Source organism: Phymastichus coffea, unplaced genomic scaffold, assembly GCF_024137745.1.
Source record: "Phymastichus coffea isolate CEN01 unplaced genomic scaffold, Cenicafe_Pcof_1.1 PCOF00002, whole genome shotgun sequence".
Lineage (NCBI taxonomy): Eukaryota > Metazoa > Arthropoda > Insecta > Hymenoptera > Eulophidae > Phymastichus > Phymastichus coffea.
Window position 1 is genome coordinate 13929268 of NW_026706813.1, and position 27745 is coordinate 13957012.

At 37.9% G+C, this 27745-nt stretch overlaps 1 protein-coding gene across 1 annotated transcript in view; it reads left to right on the forward strand.

The window, feature by feature from the left end:
- Nucleotides 1-5552: 5552 nt before the first annotated feature.
- Nucleotides 5553-27745, forward strand: part of LOC131663150 (protein wings apart-like) — a 334256-nt gene continuing 312063 nt past the window's right edge. Inside the window, exons 1-2 of the mRNA XM_058933320.1 lie at nt 5553-5738; nt 7101-7390. Coding sequence (XP_058789303.1) covers nt 7204-7390 — 187 coding nt within the window. The 5' untranslated portion in view covers nt 5553-5738; nt 7101-7203. The remainder of the gene's footprint in view (nt 5739-7100; nt 7391-27745) is intronic.

Below are 27745 nucleotides of genomic sequence, written 5' to 3' on the forward strand. Positions count from 1 at the left end.
ATTGATATATAAAAATGGAGAGTACAAAAAATTCTTGTGGTAATTGAATCTGTTTTAATCTTTTAAAACTGTTAACATACTCATATGGAAAAACGCCTTTTCTCTTCAATAATTCTATTTGTGTTTTTGTATATTTATCTATCTTGAATTCATGCTCTACGATATTTAGTTTGGTTAAATATGAAGCCAGTTTTTCGAGAGATGATGGCATAAAACGAAACGAATCAATAAATCGAAAATGTATAGTACTACCGTCCACGTGCTTTGTGAAAGCTATATATCTTTCCTTGTTTTCAGCTAAAACAGTCACATTTCCCTCAAGATCAGAGCTAGTAGCTATTTCTTTTATTATAAAATAAGAATCATATCCAGTAAGGTTATGGAAGATGACTGGTATAAAATAAGGATTCTTATAATTTAAATTACAGGATGCGTGAGCAGCACCTCTAAATCGGCCCGTCAAATGACAATGATCTCTAACTCTTTTTTCATCACGTTCAAAATATTTTCTACAAATATGACATACTTTGCTCATCTTGAAATCCATTTGATTACGCCATGAAAGATTCATTTCTATTGCATTGTTATATATTTGATTCATTTCATCTAACAAAATCTGAAATTGTTTGATAATCCATTGTGCGGGTGATTGTTCTTCATTCAGTTTTTTTCTATACATCTTAGAGACTGATTTGGAATCATCATAACTACATTTTATATAAAGCCCCACACTAAAGACTTCATGATCTTGGAAGGATCGTCTATTATTTACTGGTTTCAATAAGCACTCTAAATCAGCATAGATAATAAACGAAACCATTTCTTTTTGATCATAATGATTAAATTTCAGAAGATGAAAATTAGGTAGATTAACTCTATATTTATTAAATTTTTAACAATCTGTCTCATGAATATTCAATTTTTCTTTATTATTAAAATAGTGGAGACAGCGTTCACATAGATAAATTTGTGCAGTATGTTTCGTTATTCGACTTCTAACAAGAGCAGATAAGTTTTTAATTCATACATAGTGGAATTTTAATTTTAAATTATCATTGTTATTTGATCTATTAGATATTTCTGTTTCATTCTCATCAATATAATCGCTTTGTAGTAACAAAAGATTTACATGCTTATCTTGATTTAAAGTTGATATATAATATAGTGAGACTTCGAATTTAAAACCGTATTTTTTTAGTATGCATAGATTTATTGAAATACTATTTAATTTTTTAAATTTAGGAATATTCTTTACCTCAACAGGAAAGTTTATATCATCGAATTTCAATTCATTCGCAAAGGGCATATAATTTTGAACTCTTTCGCTATGAAATCTAGCTGGATGAAGACAGGCAAGCACAGCCCATTTAAAACATTCATTAGTAGTTGAATATATGAGCCAGGTTTGAAAGGATTAAATTTATTTATATTAACAGTAATACCGATGACAGTTTTTAATGTCCAACCGGAATCTTTTTCTTCAAATTCTTCAAAATTTTTAAGTATAACATCTTCAATATTTTTTGTAAACCATAATTTAAGATCTCTCGTTCTATAAATAGAAACATTTTCGGTGTTCAAATACTTTACTTGAATGTCCTCTACATTATCTTTTATTACGGTAAATTGAGCTGACATTTCTATATTTATTTTTAGAGTATTATGAATTGAAAGATATTTTGGTATTTGTAGTTGTAATAGCTTATTTGCTGCTTTTAAGTATGACTTTATATCTGTATGTTCTTGATTGGCTATGAATGCAGTAATGATACGTTTTTCAAATGCTGAATTTATTTCACGCCAAATAACTCCGTCCCCTTTAATTTAGTTTGGAATGACTCAAACGGAATTAATATTTCCTCCGACTTTTATGCAATTATTTAAATTAATTTCGATTGAATTCAAATGAGTAGCGCATGTTTGACATCTCTGTCGTATTGCTCTACTTAAGTTAGGCCATAACATATATTCTTCAAGAGAATTCAAAGCGGTAATTATAATATTTTTCCATCTAATAAAATCATCCTTATTAGCGTCTGAGTTGTAATAGGCTTTCCATAAATCGCGTACTGTATTTTCAAAATAAGAAATAGAAGCCATTCTAATGAAAATGCGCGTAGGATAACTAGTAATACTACTACTACTACTACTAGTACTACTACTACTACTACTACTGCTTGTCACTGCTAAGAAAGCTAGTGAAACGGGCTGTCTCGTAAGACTGCGCTCTTTTCCAATCGAGCACGGATTTAAGCACTATGGTGGCGCTGAAAGCAGCGGTTTCGGCGCTGTAGATTGAATAGGGGGTAGTCAGACGAAAGGTAGGAGGTGGGTGGGTGGGTGGGTGGTGGCTGCGCCTAGCAAGCTAGAGACGCTACCCCCTCTCCGAGGGCCCACACTCAGCTAGCATAAGCTTACTAAGTGCCCTACTATCGAAGGAGAGCGAGAGAGAGAGAGAGAGAGAGAGAGAGAGAGAGAACGGCATCCACACTATACGACGTACGCGTCTAGCAAGCTAGAGACGCTACTCCCTCTCCGAGGGCCCACACTCATCAGCATAAGCTTACTAAGGAGAACGAGAGAGAGAGAATACAGCATCCGTACTATACGGTGTACGCGCCTAGTAAGCTAGAGACGCTACCCCCTCTCCGAGGGTCCACACTCAGCCAGCATAAGCGCCCTATTATCGAGGGAGAGCGAGAGAGAGGGATAAAGAGAGAGAGAGAGAGAGTGAGAGAGAGAGAGAAAACAGCATCCGTACTTTACGGTGTACGCGCCTAGCAAGTTAAAGACGCTACCCCCTCTCCGAGGGTCCACACTCAGCCAGCATAAGCGCCCTACTATCGAAGGAGAGCGAGAGAGAGGGATAGAGAGAGAGAGGGATAGAGAGAGAGAGGGATAGAGAGAGAGAGGGATAGAGAGAGAGGGGGATAGAGAGAGCGAGGGATAAAGAGAGAGAGACCATCATATAGTTTACCAAACAACCTACCGTCTTCTACAGCATCCTACCTTAACAACCTCTTAGTTGGGCGGGTGGGTGAGGGGCGGGGGGGTGGGGGCTCTGTGGAAGGGGCCGCGGGAGGTGTCAAACGAACATCAAACGCCCTTTAAACACTCAGCATGGGGTCTCACCTTAAAGTAAAAGGTATCACTACCGCGACACCTTCATCGGGCGGCCTCTTTGTGTCCCAGAACATACACATATCCCTTATACATTGACGGCACGCGGGAGGTGTCAAACGAACATCAAATGCCCTTTAAGCACTTAGCATGATGGCCCATTGGCACGCGGAAGGTGTCAAAGGTACATCAAATGCCTTTTAGACACTCAGCACGGGGTCTGACCATAAATTAAAAGGTGTCACTGCCGTGACACCTTTATCGGGCGGCTCCTTTGTGTCCCAGACCATACACGTATCCCTTATACATTGGCGGCATCCTTTGTCGGCTCCTTTGTTTCCCAGAACATACATTGCTTATCTACTGTGGGGGATACGACGATGCCGACGAGAGTAGCTATCCTCCCAACTCTCGTCGATGAATGTATCCTAGGAGTGAATTTCGTTAGGTTGTTCACAGTGGTACTTGATCCGGACGATTATACGTTACTACTCAAGAAATCACGAACCAAGATGAAGCTAGAGGTAGCTAGCTTAGAGGCTGGTCCGAGATTAGCTACGATCAGACTAGCCGAGGTAATAGCCTCTCAACAGGCGATATTGCAGAGGACCATCGGTGAGGCCTTATCGCAGGCCGCCGTGGGACTGGGATGTGCGGCAGGCATTGAACACGACATTCGGGTCGGTGATACGAAGCTGATCAAGCAGCGCTACTATCCGGTGTCACACAAGGTCGAGCAAGAAATGCATAGATAGGGAGATGTTAGATAAAGGGGTGATCGAGCCAGTGGACACCGGCTGGTCGAGCCCAGTGGTTATGATACGCAAGAAGGATGGCTCGTATCGATTCTGTATAGACTTCAGGAAGGTCAACAAGGTCACCGAGCCAAACGCGTATCCCCTGCCTTTTGTGCAAGATATATTGAGGCGCTTACGTAATGCACGCTATATCTCCACACTCGACCTCAGTAGTGCATATCACCAAATACCACTCAAACCCGAATCTCGACCTATCACTGCCTTCACCGTGCCCGGATTGGGGCATTTCCAGTTCGTACGAATGCCATTCGGCCTCTCGTACGTCGGCGCCACCTTCCAACGGTTAATAGATAGCGTGATCGGACCTGAGCTTGGCGATTTCGCCTTCACCTATTTGGATGATATCATCGTAGTATCATCCAAAGTCGAAGATCACCTTCAACATCTTAAAACCGTATTCGATAGGTTATGCTAAGCCGGACTCTCGATTAATCGAGAGAAGAGCATCTTCTGCAAGCCTGAGGCCAAATATCTGGGTTTGCTGATTAACCGCGAGGGTATCAGGCCCGACCCTGAAAAGGTGCGCTCTATCGTGGAGTACCCACGACCAGGAAACGCGGGCCAGATGCGCACCTTCCTGGGGGTTGCTTCATGGTACCGCCGATTCTTGAGTGACTTCGCCACACACGCTCAACTGTTAACGAAATTGACGGGGAAAAAATGCGAACATGTGTAGGGATCAGACCAAGAACAAGCCTTCGACAAACTTAAGGCACTCATGATATCCGCACCGTGCCTCGGGTTACCGGAACCCGACGGGCAGTACGTGCTGGAAACAGATGCTAGCGCTACGGGAATCGGTGCCGTCCTGATTCAAAGAGTAGGAGACAGAGACCGGATCATCGAGTACGCTAGCAGATTCCTTAACCCGGCGAAGCAAAATTACTCTGCCACGAAGTGCGAGTACTTGACGGTCGTATGGGCTATACAGAAGTTCCGCCCGTACATAGAGGCGTACCGATTCTAGGTGGTAACGGACCATAACAGTCTGAAATGGCTATACAATCTGAAGAACCCGATAGGACGGCTAGCCCGATGGGCCTTGCAACTCAGAGGCCATACTTTTGAGATCGAGTATCGAAAGTGGGCCTATAACGTATTGCCCGATGCGTTATCACGCGCTTTTGAGCCCACGAAGGCTGAGGTTAGTGCAATAAACCAGTCGAAGCCAGGGGACAAAGCCTGGTACGCGGAACAGCACATGCGCAAAACGATGTGATGATAACGTACCAAATTACGCAACGGCATTATTTTATTTTAATTAATTAAGTGGAAAAATTTTTAATGATTTTATATCGGGTGTTAATAATGAGTGAGACACATTGGTCTGTTTTAAAACATTTTTTTCGCGATATAAACCACCGAATTTAGAGAATCAACTTTGATTGCTGACACCATCATCCGTAACTTATATTATTTAATTTTTACAAAATAGTTATAATTTTCAACGACGTACAATTGAGGTTTTAGTAATTAAGGAACGCGCAATTGAACGGTATGATTAGTTTATCAATATTATTGATATTTAAATAATTGGGTGCTAGCTTTTAAGGCCTGTGTAAACTATATATTTATCATAAAGTTACATATTGTTGAAATTGAAAGTATGGTTGAACGTACCTATACGTATCCTGTATAAATTTCGATTTATCTTGGTCGTCAGATATTCTTAATATTCTTTTGATATTAAGTAACCTCGATATAAATAAAATAATATTTACTAGGATGTGTAATGTCAGTAATCATAATAAAAGAAAAACTGAATATTTCGTGGATTCAAGAAACTAACCAAATTTATGTGTGTGTATATATATATATATATATTTTTTAATTTATTTATAAATTATCCAAACAATTTAGTATATTTTTATCAGTTTTAATATTTGTTGTCGATAATTCAAATACCATAGCTTAGATTATTATTAGGTTTATTACACTAAATAATATACTGCAAATTAATAAAAAATTGTATAGAGTAAACAAATATAAAAGATATTCTTTTTGTAATTATAGAAGTATTTCATCACAGTGTTGAAATGAAATTAAGCTATATTTTTATCATGTTTTGAATTTATATGAAATTAACCTGGTTGTGAAAGAGCTTCTGATTGTTTATATCACCCGCAATTCTATAATGGACTATTTTTAATAAATCTTAATTTTTACTTATTATATTGTTAATTACAACATAATAACCTATGTAAGGATTCTGGCTGAACTAAAGTTAAAATCTAGATTACAGAAAATCATAGAGAGCTGAATTTTTATTCATAATGCTTTAAATTTGTAAGGTTATTAATTGAAAAAAGGCCATGGTTTTTAATTGAAAAAAAGTTTTTATTTATCACTTTTTAATTTTTATTGAAAAAAATTAGAATTTATTTTGAATTTAGTTACTAGATATTGTGCAAATTATTTACGATAAAAGTTTGATTAAATGCTTAAAATTAAAAAGGTCCTACTTTTTATTTTGCTGTTTATGTTTTTATTCAGAAAATTTTAAGTAAACTTGGTGGTATGAGATTTATTTTAAAACATAGTCCTGTTATTTTTATTATATTTCTTGCTTGTTTTTCTAATATCTCTTATTTTTTTCATTGCTTTGAAACTATTCAAAAATGGCTCTTTTTAATGGTATATGTGAGAAGTAATGGTAAGCTTTTATATAAAAAAAATAACATTTTTCAGGCAATGCATTTTTAAATATAAAAACAAAATTTTTTTTTATATTAAATTTAGATATTGGATACAGCTTATTAAGATATATTATGTAAAAATTATTCATCCAACTATAATTTTTTTAAAGCTGGATTTAAAGTTTAAAGTTTCTTTAATATTTACGCTTTTCTTCATTATATACGGTAGAGGCATTAATAGTTGGTCAGTCAAAATAATTAACTTATCAAAATAATTAGTTTGATACTTATCTTTGTCTGACTATTGAAGCTTTTACTCTATTATTCTGTACTATGTGTCAGTTAATTGATGTATTGCAGGAATAGTTATTTTGAAATTAAACATGTTTCACACCTTGCGTGTAATAACCATAAATTTTCATGGTTATTAAATACAAGCTGTATAAAGGATAATCATAAATATTCATTATACTTGTTAGGTTTAAAATTGCATACAGTTTTAAAATTATGTTTTATAATATTTCAGCTTTCAGCACAATGTGAAAAAAATAAATCAGTTTTTAATACATATATATTATGGTCATATTTGGTGTAATAATAAAATTGTGAATAGAGCCAAAAATTGAAAAATGACATCTAAAAACTGTACAAAATCTTGCCATCGTAAAGTGAATAATAGTGTGGCATCAGGAAATATTCAATTTGATAAATTATTCAAGGAAAATAGCAACCGTCCATCTGCAGCTAAATCTGCTGGTACAGTTGGAAAGTGGGGAATCACATCTTTTACATCTATCAGAAGTACAAATATCAATGGTATTTATATATTTTGTCTAATAGTTTATGGATCAATTTATTTCATGTTTATCCGTAATTTATCTAAAGTAATTAGTATTTATTCTCCATTAAACATATCCAAATATTAAAAAATATATTTTTAAGACCCTTCCTACATATTGGTATACTTAAGTAAGTAAACTTAAGTACTAGAAACTTAGGTAAGTAAACTTAAGTACCAGAAATTTAAGTAAACTTAAGTACCAGAAATTTAATGTAACTTAAGTACCAGAAATTTAATGTAACTTAAGTACCAGTAATTTAATGTAACTTAAGTGGTCAACTTAAGTGTGACTTAACTATGGCAAACTTAAGTATGTAAACATAAGTACTATGAATCGATTGTAGTTCATTTGGTGTAATACTTTACTTTAAAATAATTTTCAAATTAAGCTTCAAATTATTTTTATTTGTGAACTATTACCCTTAAGATACGTTTACTTTGAAGTGCACATTTTATTTCAAAAAGTATAACACTCAGTTGGAGATGATATATGCTATACTTTCATTAATTCATCATTTTTCTCAACATTATTTTCAACATTATTCTTTCTCAACATTATGATGGTTATATAAGTTTAGTAGTCATGATGATCTATGTTTCTATATTTTCTAAGTAATGCAGAAATAATATTACTTCCGGAAATATCATGGTGGAAAAATTTTTTTATATCAATTGCAAATTGTCAAAATATGTTTGTCTAATAAATGCAGAAAAAAATAAAATTAATTATTTTAAGCAATCAGTTTTAGATAATCGTTGAATTTAGTCTCTTTCAAATAATCTCTTTCATTCTGCCTTAACCCTTTTCCTCCCAAATAACACAAATTTTTTCTTAACTTTCATCCTTATATCTTTTAATGAAAAAATCGTATGAAAAATTTATCAAGCATCACATCTTGTAGATTTTGACCTCCTTTTTCGAATGCCGTTGACAAAATTTACCTAAATTGTAAGCCGGAAACGTTATAGGCCGGTTTTCCGGAAAATTCACAAATTTTTCGCGTTTTTTTTTCTAAAAAAAGTATATTTTGAAATGGAAAAAGTTTGCACACACCATTGGAAACACTGTTATCGGTGTTATAGATGTCTTTTCTTTCAAATGCCGTTGGATTTTTTCCGAAATTTAAAATGGCGAACACAAAATGGCGTTCGAAAGGAAAAATTTTTTTTTTAAACTTGACGAATTTTTTTCTCCAAAACTATCAAGTTTAGTGAATAATTTCTAAGAACAAAAATGTCTTAAAATTAGTCAAGAAATACTCTCAAATTTTTTCAGATTTTTTTACAGCGAATTTGGAAATTTAGATTTTCCGATTTTCCACGAATTCGAAAATTAACTCTCTCGCCTAAAGTCCTATCGCGTCGCGATCAGGAAAATCGACTTTTAGCGAGGGTAGCAAAAAAAAATAATTGTTAGACTTGAAATTTTTTAAAATTTTATGAAACTAATTTGAAAAATATGTATAGGAATAAAAATGATTAATTTTTTACTCAAAAACTATTGACTCAATAAAAAAATTCATAATAACAAAAGAGTCTTAAAATTTACCAAGGAGTACTCTCAATTTTTTTCAGAATTTTTCGAGTAAATTTTCGAATTCGTGGAAAATCGGAAAATCGAAATTTCCAAATTCGCTGTAAAAAAATCTGAAAAAATTTGAGAGTATTTCTTGACTAATTTTAAGACATTTTTGTTCTTAGAAATTTTTCACTAAACTTGATAGTTTTGGAGGAAAAAATTCGTCAAGTTTAAAAAAAAAATTTTTCCTTTCGAACGCCATTTTGTGTTCGCCATTTTGAATTGCGGAAAAAATCCAACGGTATTTGAAAGAAAAGACATCTATAACACCGATAACAGTGTTTCCAATGGTGTGTGAAAACTTTTTCCATTTCAAAATATACTTTTTTTAGAAAAAAAAACGCGAAAAATTTGTGAATTTTCCGGAGAACCGGCCTATAACGTTTCCGGCTTACAATTTAGGTAAATTTTGTCAACGGCATTCGAAAGAGGAGGTCAAAATCTACAAGATATGATGCTTGATAAATTTTTCATACGATCATAAAGATATGAGGATGAAAGTTAAGAAAAAATTTGTGTTATTTGGGAGGAAAAGGGTTAACAAGTGAAACAATGCACAAATAGACCAGCATAGTTTGGAATAGGATAATACAAATTTATATTGATATAAGGAAAAGTTTATGAGTGATTATTGTTTTTTGAAAGAATAATCATGAAATTAGTGGCTCTCTAAAGAGCTACTGGATTTCAGGTTCTTGCTTTATTTCTTACAGATGATTTGTAAAAAAATATATGTAAGACAGTCTCTTGATTTATATAAAATAAGGCTATAAGTTTAGAAATAAAGTTTTATACAATCAAATAAAATTTTCAGTATCCCTAATAGGTTTTCAACTATCTACTGAAAAAGCTGGGTCCATTTACATTCATCATAGATAGTTATATCACTTGTCTAAAATTGACTCTAACATTAGATAACCTATGTAATTGACAAAAATTGTACATACTTATTAGAAAGGACTGCTAGAGTCCATTCAAGGCAGTTGTTATAAAATATAGTCATCTACCAAAAAATAGCCTATATTTCTGCAAGAAATAATGGTGCAAATTTTGTGTGAAAGTTTACAATGTTTATACAAACCATATACAAATCTTGTATACAATTAATATAAAAGTTAAATAATTTCTACCAAAATGCTAGTACAAATCTTTCTACATATTTTGGCCTCCTTTCCCCTGCCTTCCACACTTTTCTCCAAAAGTAAAACTTACATGTAACAGTAAACTGCCACTATTACTTAGAACTTGGGGACTATTTTACGATTAATTTTACAATTGGAACCAAGTTAAAATAGTTATTTAACAATTTTTTTTATAATTATGAAATGGTAATTTTGATCTTGATCGGATAACATGCCAAAATTGCAGAAATATAATTATAATAAAAATTATTGAATTACTATTTTTACTTATTTAAAATTACAAAATTTATTTTAAATTAGTCTCTATTTTCTAGGCATTAGCAGCAGCCTACTCACATGTAAGTTTTATTTTTTGAAAAGTGTTACAAAGGAGACGGGAGATATTTCGTTAACTGTACCCAGATCATATAAAATGAAATCCATCAATATGAGTGCTAATGATTGAGTATCTAGTAAATCATCGATGGTCGTTTCAGATAAATTTTTAAATGACATTTATAATTAGAAATTGATAGATCTTTGATACGAACCGTTAATTGAGTCCGTGTCTCAAGACACATATTTGTAGGTTGTACATATATCTACATTATCGTCATTAAGCTATGACTTATATTTTATTATTATATGTACTAACATTTTTAGTATTCAGGCCATAGTATCATTTTAAATAATTTAGACTGATTTTGCAGTTTGATAAACAAAATATGTAATTGATATGCAGGTTATGAATACTGCGTTACTCCAGCGTATTATATAGGTAATATGTGATACGTAGTACTAGTATCAAGTACGCTTTGCGCGATAATCTTTCGTTTGTATAAATACTTAATTTTGTGCTTGAATCAAATCAAAACTATTCTAAAATGTAGTGTATATATAAAACAGTTTTATGCTTTGATATTTTTAACATCTGTCGATATTAATTAACAAAGAAAAATCTAATTATATTGATATTTACAGATCTATTAATTATTTCAAACCTAATAACGCAGTAGATCTTTAGGTGTTAGCTAAGCTATAAATCCTTTCTCCTTCTGTTTCTAAATAAATTTGATAATTAAAAAAAAAATATTAGAATTCAGTTATAAAAACTTGTTTGGAGTAGTACTTTTCGTAAACTTTATTTCAACATGTTAACTTTCATCAAGATTTTTTTTTACCTATTAATCCATAACCATTGTGAGGTTATATTTCCATGTATAAGTTTAATTTAAAACAAATTTTTGAATAAATTAATTCACAAGATGAGCCAAAGTTAGTTCACAGTATTTTATTTATGAAATAATCTATCAGTTAGAGTCCCGTCTGAACCTTGACGTGTTTATATAAATAGGAGCGCGAACGAGTGTATTGACTGTCGCATGGTATAGAGTTATACTTTCTCCGCGAGTGCGTCTGAATTTATTCAGTGCCGTAATAGTGCATAACGGTTTAATAGTGCAAGTGCATTATCTCGATCATGCACCATATAACCATGGGGACAACCTCTGACTACAGGGGCGGTGTCTTACAAAGTAATCTCACGCAAGAAGCATCCAAATCCTCACAGTACCAAAGTCACCCTAAAGAATCGTACGCTAGAACGACACAAAAGACTCAGTTTCCAAAAAGAGATTAAGCAGTTGTTACAGAAGTAATTGAGGGTCTAACAATTAGAGACTACACACTTGCTATACGTAAAATCTTTAAACCAATTAATGTGTTGTTCGTCTCAAGAATTTCGAATGGCAGAATATGTATTTACGTTAGCAGTCAAGAGCTTGTCGACAAGCTCACAGAGCCTGACATGAAAATAAACATTGAGCAGTACTCTCTCACGCTTCGACCTCTGATATCTACGAGGGTCGTTTGAAAAGTCCGTGCAAAAATAAAAACTGCTTGATTTTTTTTAATAAATCTTTTTTATTTTTCAACATAGTCACCTTTTAGGCTTATACACTTCATCCAACGCTGCTCTAGTTTGTTAATCCCTTCCAAATAATAGGATTTGTCCAAGTCTGTAAAATAGACATTCGTTTCTGCAATCACCTCGTTTAAATAAAATCTTTTCCCCGCCAGCCATTTTTTCATATTAGGGAACAAATAGTAGTCCAACGGAGCCAAGTCTGGAGAATAGGGGGGATGTGAAACGAGTTGGAACCCTATCTTCATCAGTTTTGCGGCCATAACTGCTGAGGCGTGAGCTGGCGCATTGTCGTGGTGGAAGAGGACTTTTTTGTGGGCCAATCATGAACGTTTCTCTAGCAACTCGGTTTTCAAACGATCCAATAACGATGAATAATATTCGCCTGTAATGGTTTTACTCTTTTCCAGATAGTTGATGAAGATTATTCCTTGCGAATCTCAAAAGACAGTCGCCATAACCTTCCCGGACGAAGGAATTGTCTTTTGTGCTCATATGGCCACTCCGAAAATTTTGAAACCATTTATAAATCATTCTAATCGAAGGTGCACAATCACCGTAATGTTTATCAAGCTTCTGTTTAATCTCCTGAGGCGTTTTGTCTTTGAAAAAGTAATGTTTAATCAATACACGAAATTCTTTTTTGTCCATTTTTTTACAACCACTCGATTTCTTTGATTGAAACGAATGTAAAACGCAAAGTAATTGGCCGATCTGGCTGAAACTTGGTGTGTGCTCTTCCAAGATATGCCACTAACTGAAAATAACCTTGATACGCACTAGTAGCGCCAACTCTCTGACTTTGCACGGACTTTTCAAACGACCCTCGTAAAGTCAAGACAATTATTGTATCTAACGTGTGTCGAATTATTCCTCACTATGTAATTGAAGAAAAAATAAAAGCTCTGATATCACCCCAGCCCCGCAAATCTCTTGCATAAGAGCAAGTATCAACGACCCTGAATACGCACATGTCATGAGCTTCAGGCGCTAAGTTTATATAAACCCTGATGACATTAATAAACTCCCGGAAAGCATGGAAATAGACTATGATAATACAACGTATTGGGTCTACTTCTCGAGTGAAAAAGTTTGTTGCTTTTTATGCAAAGAAGAAGGTCACCTTGCTAAACACTGTGCAGCACAAGGTACTGTCAATAACGCAACAATATACAAACTTAATAACACAAAACGTGTTCAAAACGATAACTTGAATAGCATAGAAAAATCAACTACAAAGTCACCAAAACAAATCGACACCGTAATCACGGATATAGTAATGGAGGAGCAAAGCCATGCTCCAACAACTCAAGCGATGCCCCCCCCCCCCTCAACTACACCTGTCAACACCGCAATTAAGAGATCGGCCAGCAATTTTTCCAGCTCTACCATGTTTGCAAAGGAACAAAATCGGACGGAGAAAAAAGACCTCTCTCCGCAATATAACCGATCTGAAAAGGTGCAATAAAGAAAGCGAATCAAAAAAATATCAGATAAAAGCTGCACACAAGTAGAGATTGATGAACAATTGGCTACGGTGAAAAATTTCTTTTTAGTAAATAGCAATAACTACCCTCTTGAATTTGACAGTTTGGCTTCTTTTGTCAAGGAAACGTTTGTTAATCCAAAAACGTTAGACGTAGCTCAGAAGTTTACTAGCGATACTCCCGGACTCATTCGAATGCTCAGAGACGCCTATCTACATGTTGATCGTAATCTAAAAAATCGCATCACTAGGATTATTAAAAAACTTGAAATTTCAAACAGCACAGAGAATATTAGTTCAAATGTAGAATCGGAACCCAACGATTCGGATTCTGAAGTAGCTCTTTAAAATGGTTCACGCAATTAAAAGACCGATTAAAATTCTCTACTGGATGCAAGAAGTTTTCGCAAGCACAAAGAAGACATAGAAGTAGCTCTTTCTGATGTGGACAACTTCATTTGCGTAGAAAACTGGCTGAACGAAAACTGCAAAAATATTAACTTCCCAGCCTTTGTTAGTTACAGGCTTAACAGAGCACACTCATCAGGATGTGGTATTATTTTATTAATTCGATTTAAGTTGGCTCACCGTGAAATAAAAAATTTTGACTTCCTGACAGTGCTTTCGAAATATGCGGAATTGTAATCAATAACGTCGAACCGGCTGTAAGCTTAATCGTATGCTACAGAGCTCCAGGTCTCGTCATTTCACTTGAAGAATGGAATAAAATTTTTATGAACTTTAAAAATGAAGAAAACTGCTTAGTTGTCGGTGACTTTAACGCTCATCACGTCGATTGGAATTGCAATAAAATCGATACTAACGGAGAAAATTTACTCGAGTGTATCATTAATTTTTTCGTTCATAACAATGATACGTACTCTCACATTGATTCTATATCTACTTCTAATATTGATTTAATTTTGTTGAGCAAAAATATAGCTGAAAAAGTTGATGTTCAAGTAAATGACGAGACTTGGGGATCTGATCATTATCCAATTGTAACGAGGGCAGCGCCTTATTCGGCACTGACGTCACCAATTTATTAAGGGGAGAGTAAGAGAGGCACTTTCGCTCTTTAACAATCGGGGAACGAGAGGATAGGTCGAATGAATAAATAATTTTCCTTAATTAGAACATACAACTTAAATTTATTCAGACAAACAAATACAAAATCGGTTATAATAAAGTTTACATCACGTGCACATGTACAGAACAACTTAAACTAACGCGGGAGGACGAATTGCCCGGCGACTAAATCGCCTTGACCATTCGCCTCCTTACAAGTAAAAAAAGAAAAGATACACCGAAACCTCACTACCGCGTTACGATAAGCGTAGCCGGTAAGGGATTGCCTGGCTACCTATCGTTCCTACGAGGCCGCGCATCACCATGAGAGAGAGAAATACCGGGAGAGAGAGATAACCTGACCTTTGTCCTTGGCGATAAGCCGGCAACGGGGAGTTGACCTGGCCGCTGGCTGGACGTCTTCCTCGGCGTAGCCCGTGGTGAACCCACTGGAAGTCATGCCGTGCATGGCGGCGAGGGCGACACTGAATGCCCTGCTGCAGGTGTTGCCGCCACACGTTGCCTCGGCTCGCCCTGGTCTGGTCACTGCTGCACGTGTACTTCTTCTTCTCTCATTGCGCTGCTACTTCCAACTTCTCTCCTTAACTTTCTTCCGGGAACTGCCTCACGCGCCTTGACGCATGGTCAGCGTTCGCGCTCTCGCCGGGCTCTCCCACCAAGCCCACTTATTAGGCGGCGTGCGACAAAAGCGCTAATAGGTCGCGTGTCACACGCCGGCCCAAACCTGCATAGTGCGTGCATAGACGCGCACTCTAGCATGCTCGCTAACTCTCTCTCTCTCTCTCTCTCTCTCTCTCTGTCTCTCTCTGTCTCTCTCTGTCTCTCTCTACCTCATAGTCGCAGCGCTCTTGCTTCTTCGGGCGCTCTCAATCTTGCTCGGCAATCTTCGGCGGCTGGAAAACATAAAGGCCAGTGGTTAGGCGCAATAAATATATGCGCCCAACGCTGACCACGTCGCCATGCCGAGCGATAAGAGGGAGAGAGAGAAGGAGGGCAGACGAGGAGCAAGCGTACTGCTTGCTCTCGTCACACAATCAATGTTAACTTTAGCGCGGAAAAACATTTACCATAAAAAAAGTCACAAAATCAGATCTACTCAAACTAACTAAGACAACGTTGTTCAAATTCTTTTGGACTCTTACATACATTTTCTAACCAGCGAATACGAACACTTAAGCGCAAGCGATAAATATGATTACTTCGTTAATTCAATTACGACCGCCGTCACTGGCAACACGCCTAAAAAGAAATTTATAAATATTAAAATTCACCGTAACCCTGTAAGATGGTGGGATGAAGAGTACTCAGAGGTAAAAAAGCAGAGGCAATTGGCGTTCAAAAAATGGGAAAGGACTAAGAATCTCGATGATTTTACAGAATATAAGAGACTGTTTGCTGTATCGAGAAGAACTTTTAAAAGAAAAAAGTAAGAAAGTTACGTTAAGTTTACGAATACCATCAGCTTCTTAATAGACGGTCGGTACATTTGGAATACTAGTAAAATTCTTAAAAATAAATGGATCAAAGTTAACGTTTCTCACGTCCCTAAAAATTTACAGCTAGACAAAAAAATAGAAGCTCTTAATAAACTTTGCTCTTCGATTACCAAACAGCCTGATCCGAATTACTTACTAAAGTGCCAACAAAACGACTTTGTTGACAGTTCCTTCAATTTCGCCGAATTTAATCATGCCTTAGACTCCATATCAAAAACTACCTATTAAATATAAACTTTTCCTTCTTGACATTTATAACGAAATGTATAGCACAAGCGATTTTCCAACAGATTGGATAAAATCTCATGTCCATGTCATTCCAAAACCTGATAATAAAGGTTACAGACCGATCGCACTTACATCAGCGCTATGCAAATTGTTCGAAACAATGATTAAAAATAAATTTCAATGGTGGATAGAGTCAGAGAACATACTTCCGGAAAGTCAAAGTGGTTTTCATAAAGGCCAGTCATGTTATGATAATCTGCTCAACCTAACAATCTCTGTTCAATCGGCTCTTCGTAATCAAAAGAATATGTTTGCAGTATTTCTTGACGTTAAGGGAGCTTTCGATAATGTCGATGTTAAAATGCTGCTTGATAAGTTAGGAAATATTGGATGTCTGTTATCTTTGATTAAATTTATAAAGTTCATTGCAATGGAAAGACTATGCCAATGAAATTAATGAACCTAGATTATCGTGCAAGGGTGGGCATCAAGGGAGTGTGCTTAGTCTACTTTTATACATAATCTTTGTAGCCGACATCGTGAAAAACATATCTTGTAGAGTTTCAATATCTCAATTTGCAGACGATATCGCGATATATGCCACCAATCTAAAAGCTTTAGTAAAAGCTATTCAGCAGATAAAAATTAATCTCTCTAATATCAATCTACGTTTAGCTCCTGAAAAAACCATATTCATTCACTTTAATATGTAACACGTTCGTTTATATTTTCCTATTTTCGCGTCGAAAATGAGCCCAAGTAACGTTGCGTCACAAATTATTTTAAGGGGAAAAGTCCGGAAGGCGTAATCGCTTCGTCGCGAAAAATTAATGATGGGCTTTCGTCACCCGGTAATCTCAATAGTCCCGATTTTATCTAATTATAAGAGGAGACAGGGTTATATGAAGTCCTTTCTTCTATAGTCAGTTATACTTTTTATTCAAATTTTCCTATTTACACATGCAACACGTTTTGACTTGTACGTCGGGCAAAATCCGGGCTAGTCTGTTCCGTGCGAATTATCGCACCGGAGACAAAGCGTCGCCTTACAAAATTATCCCACGAGTCCCCGTGGATGCGGTGCGAATTCTACGCACGCACAACCACTCGTCCGCGTCCGGCCGACACGATGCCCAGAGAGAGAGAGAGAGAGAGAGAGAGAGAGAGAGACAGACAGACAGACAGAAACCGAAGCGCGCACCAAGGAAAAACAACCTGATCTTAGGAGGGAGCGCCGTAGAGGAAGTTCACGTTCATCGGTGCGATTGATGTCCTCGAAGAATGTGGATTTGTCACGGCGCAGTCGGTCCTTTCCTTTGATGTCTGATGTAATTTCTGCAAGAGAGCTGGTATTCGCGCGGTTCACACTCACTTTAGTTGCGAGGTTAATCCAGCTAATAGGCCCGTTGCTGGTCAAAGCCACACTGCCCCCGCGATCTCGCTTTTTCCACGGCGTCTTCCGCGCCCCTCCCTACAGGTACCTAAATGGCCGTGTGCCGCCGGCTACACACACATGTGCGACTCATGCCAATGACACTATTTCTCTCTCTTCTTCTCTCGTTTCCTGCTCTTGTTCCATCCCTCTCGTGCCAAACATCAACGCCGATCAGGAATCAGACCTGGAACAGAGCCACATTGTGCGTTGATACTCGGTTTGAATCAATCAAGATCGATGTGGCAGCGGCGAAGGGGAAAGCACATGGAAGAGAGAGAGAGAGAGAGAGAGAGAGAGAGAGAGGCGAACAGAGCGAGCGAACTCAACGATCGCTCCGCCCGTCACACCTCCTCCCAAGTCCAACGATACCCTCATGATCATCGGTGGACGACCACCTTGATCACTCCCCCAGCATCACCGCCAACGGTCCTGTGTACTCGCAGGGACAAGCAAAGAAACTGAAGTGCAACATTCACACATGACAATATTCGAATTCATGTCATTCATACTGATAACAAAAAGAAAAAAATTCTCAACCTACACCACTACTTTGTATCCAGGACATCAGGAGTGCAGCCTTGCAACGCAAAGCGTCGCAGCCGTACCCTCCTAATGTATTCGGCCGGAGTTGGATGGCTAGGATCTAGAGCTAGCGGCTTGGTGCTCTTGCCGCGCATCCTCCCTCCAGTCTCTCAATCGCGCCGTTCGGATCGGTCTTCTAGGCTTCTAGAGCTCTCTTCGCCTCGATTTGCTCTCGTCGAAGGCGGCCACCACGTCGCTGCTTCTTCTTGCGCGGCTCCGTTGTAGTCCCGTCTTTGGCCTTGTCCTTCTGGGGCTTATCAACCTCCTCCACCTGTTGTCGGGGCCTCACCACCTCTTCAGATTGTTGCTCCAGAGGCGCCTTCGCAACCCGACAAGTTCCCGCCTGAGCCTGCAGATATCTGGCGTAAACGGCAGCGCATCGCACACACCGGCCGACCGTCACGTCCAAGCGTCCGCTATTCCTGCAGCATTCTCTCGGGCTCGGTGGCTCCGGGCACCTCGAACGGCGATGCACCCCAGTTTGGCAGGTGAAGCATAAAAACGGCTTCACGTCCAACACCGGGTCAAACGGTACCGAGTCCATACCGGCCAAGAAAGTACCCGTTGAACGATGGACTCCGACATCTCCTTCCTCGGCTCTTGCGACAGGAGTCCTGACGGGAGAGATATGCTGCAGCGGGGGCTCTCTTCCGGCAAGTTCTCTCCCGGCATACTCAGCACCATCGTCTCTCTTCGTCCAGGTCCGGGCTGGATCGAACTCGGCAGGCGCGGGATCCTTGGCGGAGACGATCTCTTCTCGCCTGTCTCCCACGTTATCTGCCGGTGATAGGGAAAAATTCCCAAAACCGGCTGGGTTCCATCCGTTTCTTGGACCCACCTTCTCGCCCGGAACACCAATCGTGGTGAATCGACCACTGATGGCCGACTGGCCGACTCATGAGGCTCCGGGGCGGACATCACGGAGTCTTTGCCAGCGCGGTCGTACCGGGTACTTGCAACTGCCGTCTCAGTAGGACGCGGAGGCGAGACACGCACTTCCCAAGAGCGGCGGGGGCACGCCAGTCCGCGGGCTCGCCCGATTTCCAGCCGACGCGGGCGCCTTCCCAAGACCATCACCTCCGGGGACACTTCGTCGCGAAAATGGTGCGAATTTACGCTCGCATTTCCCTACCCAGCGTGCTCGGGGCGGCAGCTGATGCTGGTCTCCGTTCCACTTGTGGAAGGCTGCTCTCGATCCACCGCGTCAGCTTCACTTAGGGGCGAGACCCAATTCCTTGGTGCGCGCTTCGGTTTCTCTCTCTCTCTGGGCATCGTATCGGCCGGACGCGGACGAGTGGTTGTGCGTGCGTAGAATTTGCACCGCATCCACGGGGACTTGTGGGATAATTTTGTAAGGCGATGCTTTGTCTCCGGTGCGTTAATTCGCCCGGAACAGACTAGCCCGGACTTTGCCCGACGCACAAGTCAAAACGTGCTGGATGTGTAAATAGGAAAATTTGAATAAAAAGTATAACTGACTATAGAAGAAAGGATTTCATATAACCCTGTCTCCTCTTATAATTAGATAAAATCGGGACTATTGAGATTTCCCGGTGACAAAAGCCTATCATTAATTTTTCGCGACGAAGCGATTACGCCTTCCACTTAAAATAATTTGTGACGCAACGTTACTTGGGCTCATTTCTGACACGCAAATAAGAAAATATAAACGAACGTGTTACACGGCATGTCTTGTGGGGAAATCACGGAAATCGGGAATTAAATAGTAGTGTGAAAAGAGAGATAGGGCGTGATATTATAGTCAGGAATTCTAAAGGAGAAAATTAATTCGAGGAAACAAAAGAATTTGAAAAAGACAGTTGAGGCTGACAGAAGGTGTAATCGAACAATCGGCCGAGCTGCATTGAGTCGTAGCTTGGACGGTGTTTGTTTGCGCTTCTCATCTCGGGTTCAGAGAGCGCGCTGAGCGAGAGAGATACGCGGTCAGATACGTAGCATGGTTGTATTGCCGTTGCTGCGCTCAGGCACGGGTGAGTGACTCATCGACCTAACGTGTTGAAAACTCACCATATTTACAGCATACGGCCAGTAAAAGGACGGTCAAGCGTTGAGATTTAAGAAACTGTTGTTGTTAGTTCGACTTGATCTTCACGGCCGTTGAATGGCAATCTGTTTAGATCGACAGATTATCTAAGGTGCGTCCTTGCTTGGGATCCGCGACGAGTGTAAGTAGTTAGAATATTGGTGTTTCTATTGTGAGATTAAGACTTCACAAGGGAACCACCCCAACCCTCCGCCTCCGATTTTTCTGCAATTATCATAGTCAGGTCCTCCTTCGCTCATCTTGAAGGTACCCGACAGATGTGATGTTCGACGGCGGCGCTTGCCGGCGGAAGTTGAACCTGGGGTCCAGCTGATGTTGGTGCAAGGGCACACATGCTATGGCCTCATGCATATGCCGCACCACCGCCGTCGTCCTTGCCGAGTTCACCTTAACCCTCGGGGTCTCCTCTTCGGCTAACTCCATTATTCCATTCGTAAGGCCCATTTTACGGGACTCGTCCGTGACTGTCGTCGTATAACGCACGAGCGCCTCGCCCCCAGCTCACACGGCTGCTCTGGAGGACTCCTTAACAGGAATTCCATCTCCGCAGCATTGCTGTCGACCACCAACATCCGCTCCTGGAGTTCCCTGAAGCTACCTGTCACGCTGAGGCCATAGGTTTTAAGGAGACTCATTAACTCCGCGGGCGGCGTCTCATTCATTTGCCGCTTAAGAGCCCACACCGATCTGTCTTTTAAAATTTCGCGCATAATCGCGTTCACCGTCCCGCTTGGTGACATCTTGACAAGTCATTCTCTTCTCGCGCAGCCCGAACTCCCGGTCAACCGTTACGCTCGCGATGTGGGCACAACCGACGACCGCGTCGCGCAACTGTTACAATTATAAAAACAAAATTAAAACAAAGAGCACTAATAACGAACACTAACTCGTCTTAAATCACAGTCCGACCTACTCCCTCTGTCCACGAATGCGGCTTCTGCGCATTCGTTTCGAATCTCATCTGTCCGTTAGCACTCCAATATCAATAGAATAAAATAATATTTCAGGCAGTGCAGCTTATACGCACTCGTCTGATAAGGGATCCCAACTCTCCGCCTCCGATTTTTCTGTAATTTAGATATGTTATAGTTCGAACAAAAATAAAAGACCAGTATTTTTTTTATCGGCGGGATTTTTTCTATCTAAGGGATGAAACCCACCCCAAAAAAACATCCCCAAAAGCAGTTCTATAGCAATATCTTTAGTTTTAATGAATATTTTTTTATGAAACAAAAAAACAAAAGATACTTATAAAAAAAGTAACAGACACACATCAATTTAGTCCCCGGGGGGTTGCAACCCCTACGGTGTATAGAGGAAAAACTGTATTTATAGTGTATTTTTACTTTACAAAATCAAAAAATTATGTTAAAAAAATTTTTAAAATGATCATCTAGTAGAAAATGATAAAACAAAATTGACGTGTTTCGGGGTTTTCCTATTATCTATTATCTCGAGGGTGAACTAGCCCTTAATGTTATTAATACAATAGAAGCAGTTGTTAATCGCAGATTATGCTGGTTATTTCATGTTTTATGACACTCAAAAAAGCCAAACACATGTATACTTTTGTTCTGCCGAATAAACTATTTAGAGGGTGAAAGCTCCCCACGAAAGTTACCCTTCAACACCATTTTATGGCGAAATTTTCGTATTTTATGAACAATTTTCGACGAAACAAACTCTAAAAAATTCTTTTAAAAAATTTCAGTTACAGGGGTTCCAACCCCTAAGTCGCCTGAAAAAAAAGCTATGTTTTTAAATATTTTCTTGCAAAATTTTTTCAGAAGAAATGAATTTTATGAAATTCCCTTTAAAATCTAACTCAAAAGTATACAGTATCCATCACCAGGGGCTGCTACCCCTTCATTGGAGAGTGAACAGAGCATTCATTTGTTACCCTGATCTCCTACCGACCCCGAACCCAATTTCCTTAAACCTCGAGCTGGTTACCCTGCCACGCTCTAACCCCGAACTCCTACACCAGAATTTCATCAACCCTTGAGCTGGTTACCCTGCCACGCTGTAACCCCAAACTCTTAACCCAAATTTCCTTAACCCTCGAGCTGGTTACCCTACCATGCTCTAACCCCGAACTCCTACACCCAAATTTCATCAACCCTCGAACTGGTTACCCTGCCACGATGTAACGCCGAAATCCTGCATTCCAATTTTCTGAAATCCGGAACCCAGCTCCCTGTCATTCACAATTCCGATTTCATAAAATATTTATAGTATCTTCAAATAAAAGGACATATGCACATTTTTTGTCGAAGATAACGTTTAATTAATTACGTATATTTATGTATAGGTAGGAAATAGCAAATGCAACTACGAAATCATGCAAATTTTTGAAGTTCGAAATAGCTACGGGAATTTCATTTTTAAATCATTATGTTCAACAAATATTACTACTATTCCTGAGGAAATTCGATTATTATGTTATTACGAAAAAATTCATTAGACAAACTGATTTTACCATACTAATATGTCTACGTATTTTGTGAGGCGGTTTTAGCCAATATAAAAATACTGACATGAGATAATGTTAGTCTTATTTTCCACCCTAAACACACTCGAGTATGTGCGTGGCAAAACAAAATCAAACTGTGGCATGACGTGGAAACCACAATCAACGAATGTGGTTCATGTCGTTCAAATAGCTAGATTGGATCTGCAACTGTTTTTTTTTCTTGATAGAAACCACAATGAACGAATGCGGTTCATGTGGTTCAAATAGCAAGATTGGAACTGCAACTGTTTTTTTCCTTGACAGAAACCACAACCAACGAATGCGGTTCATGTGGTTCAAATAGCAAGATTGTAACTGCAACTGTTTTTTTCCTTGATAAAAATCGCAATCGTTGACGTATGTGATAAGCCAAGATCTAACAGTGGAAGAACCTCGGGCACCTTGATTTGATATCGGTTTGTTTGGTGCCAACTTCAAAACATGTTTTGTTCACTTACAGTATATATAAGCATATTCGATCAGCATACTTCAGTAAATTAGTAATAGAACTTTGCTTTACATCTACGTTTTTGAATATTAAAATTGTGTTTGAATGGCAATTGAAATTCATAACGTCATTCAAAAATTACTGAAAACATTCCACATAAGTGCGGTTGTAGAATGCATACCTATATTAAACGATGCAGAGAAGCAGCTACACGATTATGTTGAAGATATATTGAGAAAAAGCATTGAAACGGATTCAGGTATTGAATGTGAGACAAGTGAGAACTTATGTTTCCTGGATGATGATTTTGATATTAATCCAGAAGTAATTGACGATCAATTTGAAGAAATACACGGTGTAGACTATGCCGAGGTACCTACTTGTACGGTAACAAATACGGTACTCGACGATGGATATAAAAGAAAAGCTGTTGATTACTGAAAAAGTGGTAAGAAAAAGAAACTGTCTTCAAGTTCCGTCCACAGTAAATATAAACAATTTTCGTCAGAACGTCATTGAGAACATGGAAACAGCAAATTTTGACAGGCGGTACCTAATGAGAGAATCTGTTTAATGTTTCAGAATAAACTTTACAACAACTCAAAGATGCTTTAGATCGAAGTTAACAGTGCATGATTTAGATCTTAAAAGATGGGCTTTACAAAAAAAGTATGAGTTAGATATAGCTTGGTTTAAAGCTTAACCCAATTGGATATTACTATTTTGAAAAAAAGCATAAAATTGTATCTTGTAAAATAACTAAATATGTGACTAAAGTATCTGTGGAAAATGAAGCTAGTTTAAAGTTAGATTGTCAAAATTTTATCAACCTTATAAAAACAGAATTATCAACCAAATGTGCAAGTAAAATATATAATTCCGATCAAAATGGATTCAATTTAGAAAGGCATACTGGCAGAACATTGAATGAAAAAGGTAAGAATATAGTCGAATCAGTAGTACAATCAGTATCATCGACTACGTATAGTTATACGATTCAACCGACAATATCTGCAGAAGGTACATCGCTATCACCCCTTTTTATGTAATTAAAAGAAACAAACGGAGAGTTTGGGCCCATTGTTTCAAAAAAACTATTCAATATACCTAATATATTTTTGCGAGCAAGTGCATCAGGAAAGCCGTCGAGTGAATTACTTCAAACATGGTTGCAACATGTATATTTTCCTAACTATGGGAAAACAGCAGTTTTATTACTAGACTCATGGAGTGGACAGTGTGAACGAACTGTAAGAGAAGTGACACCAGCAGATACAAATTTTCGATTGATGACAATTCCTAAGGATACGACAGGCAAGATTCAACCACTAGATGTATTCGGTTTTCGATTTTGGAAAAACTTTGTAAGAATATCTGATGCCATTATTTTATTCGGATCAGACATTAATTTACATGAGAGGAATAATATTATAAAATTACATTATATCACATAATCAATTATCTTCACCTAGATTCAAAAGGGTATTTAAATATGCTTGGTACAAAAGTGAGTACTTGGATAAAAAACCTGATTCTTTCGACAATCCCGTTGAATATTGCTTCGAAGTTTCAGAACAGCCCATCTGCGAGATTTGTGAGAAAATAGCAATTATAAAATGTGCATGGTGCAAAAATCTAATATGTCTACAGTATTTATTTATAGAGTATCATTATTGTTCACAATATTAACAGTGATAATGAGCGCGGATCGTATTTTTATGTTCAAAAAATGCAATCTCAATATCAGATGAAATGACGAATTAATATAACGTAAATATAGCATAAAAATAAAATAAATTTAACGATATCTTCTACAATTCTTTCGCCTATGTTCTTTTCTTCAGATATATTAAAAATATTTCGAAATTGGGATTATGAATAACTGACAACCGGGTTTCGGACTAGAAAATTGGAAAGGGCAGGGTAACCAGCTTAAGGGTTGATGAAATTCGGGAGTAGGAGTTCAGGGATAGAGCTTGTCAGGGTAACCAGCTCGAGAGTTAACGTAATTTGGGATAAGAGTTTGGAGTTACAGCGTGGCAGGATAACCAGTTCGAGGGTTGATGAAATTTGGGTTTAGGAGTTCGGGGTTAGAGCGTGGCAGGGTAACTAGCTCGAGAGTTAAGAAAATTGCGGTTAGGAATTTCGGGTTAGAGCGTGACAGGGTAATAAGTTCGAGGATTGATGAAATTCGGGTGTAGAACTTCGGGGTTAGAGCGTGGCAGGTTAACAAGCTCGAGGATTGATGGAATTCGGTTGTGGGATTCCAGGTTAGAGCGTGTCAGGGTAAGCAGCTCGAAGGATCAGAAAATTTGGGATAAGAGTTCGGGGTTATGGCTTGGCCGAATAACAAGTTCGATTGTTGATGAATATGGGTTTTAAGAGTCAGGGTTTAAGGTATCGCAGGGTAATCAGCTAGAGTGTTAAGGAAATTTGGGATAAGAGGTTGGGGATACAGCGTGGCAGGTTTACAAGCTCGAGGATTGATGAAGTTCGGGTGTAGATGTTCGAGGTTAGAGCGTGTCATGGAAACCAGCTCGAGGATTGGTGAAATTAGGGTGTAGGAGTTCGGGGTTGGAGCTTGCCAGGGTAACCAGCTCGAGGGTAACGAAATTTGGGTTAAGAGTTTGGGGTTACAGTGTGGTAGGTTACCAAGCTCGAGGATTGTTGAAATTCAGGTGTATGAGTTTCGGGTTATGGCTGGGCAGAATAACCAGTTCGAGGATTGATGAAATTCGTGTGTAGGAGTTCGGGGTTAGAGCATGTCAGGGTAACCAGCTCGAAGGTTAAGGAAAGGGTCTAGCCGGGTAAGATGGTTAAAAGTGCCGTCGAGCCTCCTGAAAAAGTAAATAGGGCATTTTGTTGGGATTGTTTAGAAACTCCTTTCCCTAAATTTTCAGACCCCTAGACCAATCTGGGGCAGTATGGGACCACATTTTATGTTTTACAGTTATTCGACGATATCTCGGTCAATTTTCGAGCTAGAAAAAATTTTTTTTCTCATTTTGTAGGGTTTTTTAAGCCCTACAAGACCGTTATATCGGAAAAAATTTTGGCGCCAAATTCAAATTTTTATTACGTTCTAAAATATTCAAAAATTTTTTTTTCAAAAATGATAGATACCTCAACGCTGGAAAAAATATATATTGTGTAGTTTTACTCTAGAAACACGCCCATATTTTTTTTAGATTTTTAAAATGTGGAGAACGTCCTTTAAAAAAATAAAAACCCTTAATAACATGGATTTTCGCTTCTAGCGCCGTTCTACGTCAAAAAATACATCGAAAATATATGTCATACTTTTGAAATAGAGTGTCTCTTTCATTAGTTTTTACGAATAACATCATTTTCTACGCCGTTCGTCCCGGCTGACTGCGCCGACACTCAATTTTTTCGACTACAACGTCAACCCAACATTAATTCTACACATAAAATACATGTTTTCGATGTATTTTTTCATGTGGAATACGATGCTGTCATCTATTTTGCCGTATAACTTACTCGCAAATTGCTAATAGCAATAACTACTAGTTTAGTTTTTGAATTCTCGCGCTCTATTTTCGTGGACCCTATGCCTAGAAATGGCGGATACAGATATTCATGCGGTACTGGCCAACACTAGCCAAGATTGTTTGGTTCAGTTGTTCCGCTCAGTTAGCTCAGTACCAATGCTCAACGGACTTACCAAAAATCCTCTGTTAAAAAATATTAATGGCTAAATATTCAATTTTTTATTGTTATTCATACAATAAATCTATTTATTTTTTTCTTGTAGTCGGTATATAAATTGCATTGCCTTAAAAAGTGGAACAATCAACATCTGTTCATTGTGGAGGTTATGCAAATATTTATTTTATTCTACAATATCATTTTAAATTGAATATCCAGTGATAATGTTATGAAAAAACTTTGTACTGAGTATTAGCATTGTTGCAAGGTTTTAGCGACTATCAAATAGATTCGAAAATATTTCGGTTTTATTTCGATATATTATTGTTGTCACTTAATGGTACAGCAATATATTTAACAGTTGCTTAACGTTTAAAAAGGTAAGCAGTACTAATATCTAAGGTTAAACTAGGTATACTTCTAGCAATAAGTTATTAATTTTATTTCATGGAAATGTTACAGCAAATTATAGTCTATGAATGAGAAGGATTGCTTGCTTGTTAGAGAGTTGATGGTGATTGATTTTCCATGTAATTTCCAAATAAAAATCTTCAATAAATCTTCAAATAATCTTCTTCTTACATACTTAGTAATCAATTGTACCAATCAGTAAAAAACGAAATTTAGTCGCTTGAAACAGTCAGTGATCATGACTTAGGAGAAATTCTGAAGACATTCGATACAAGGTAAATTAAT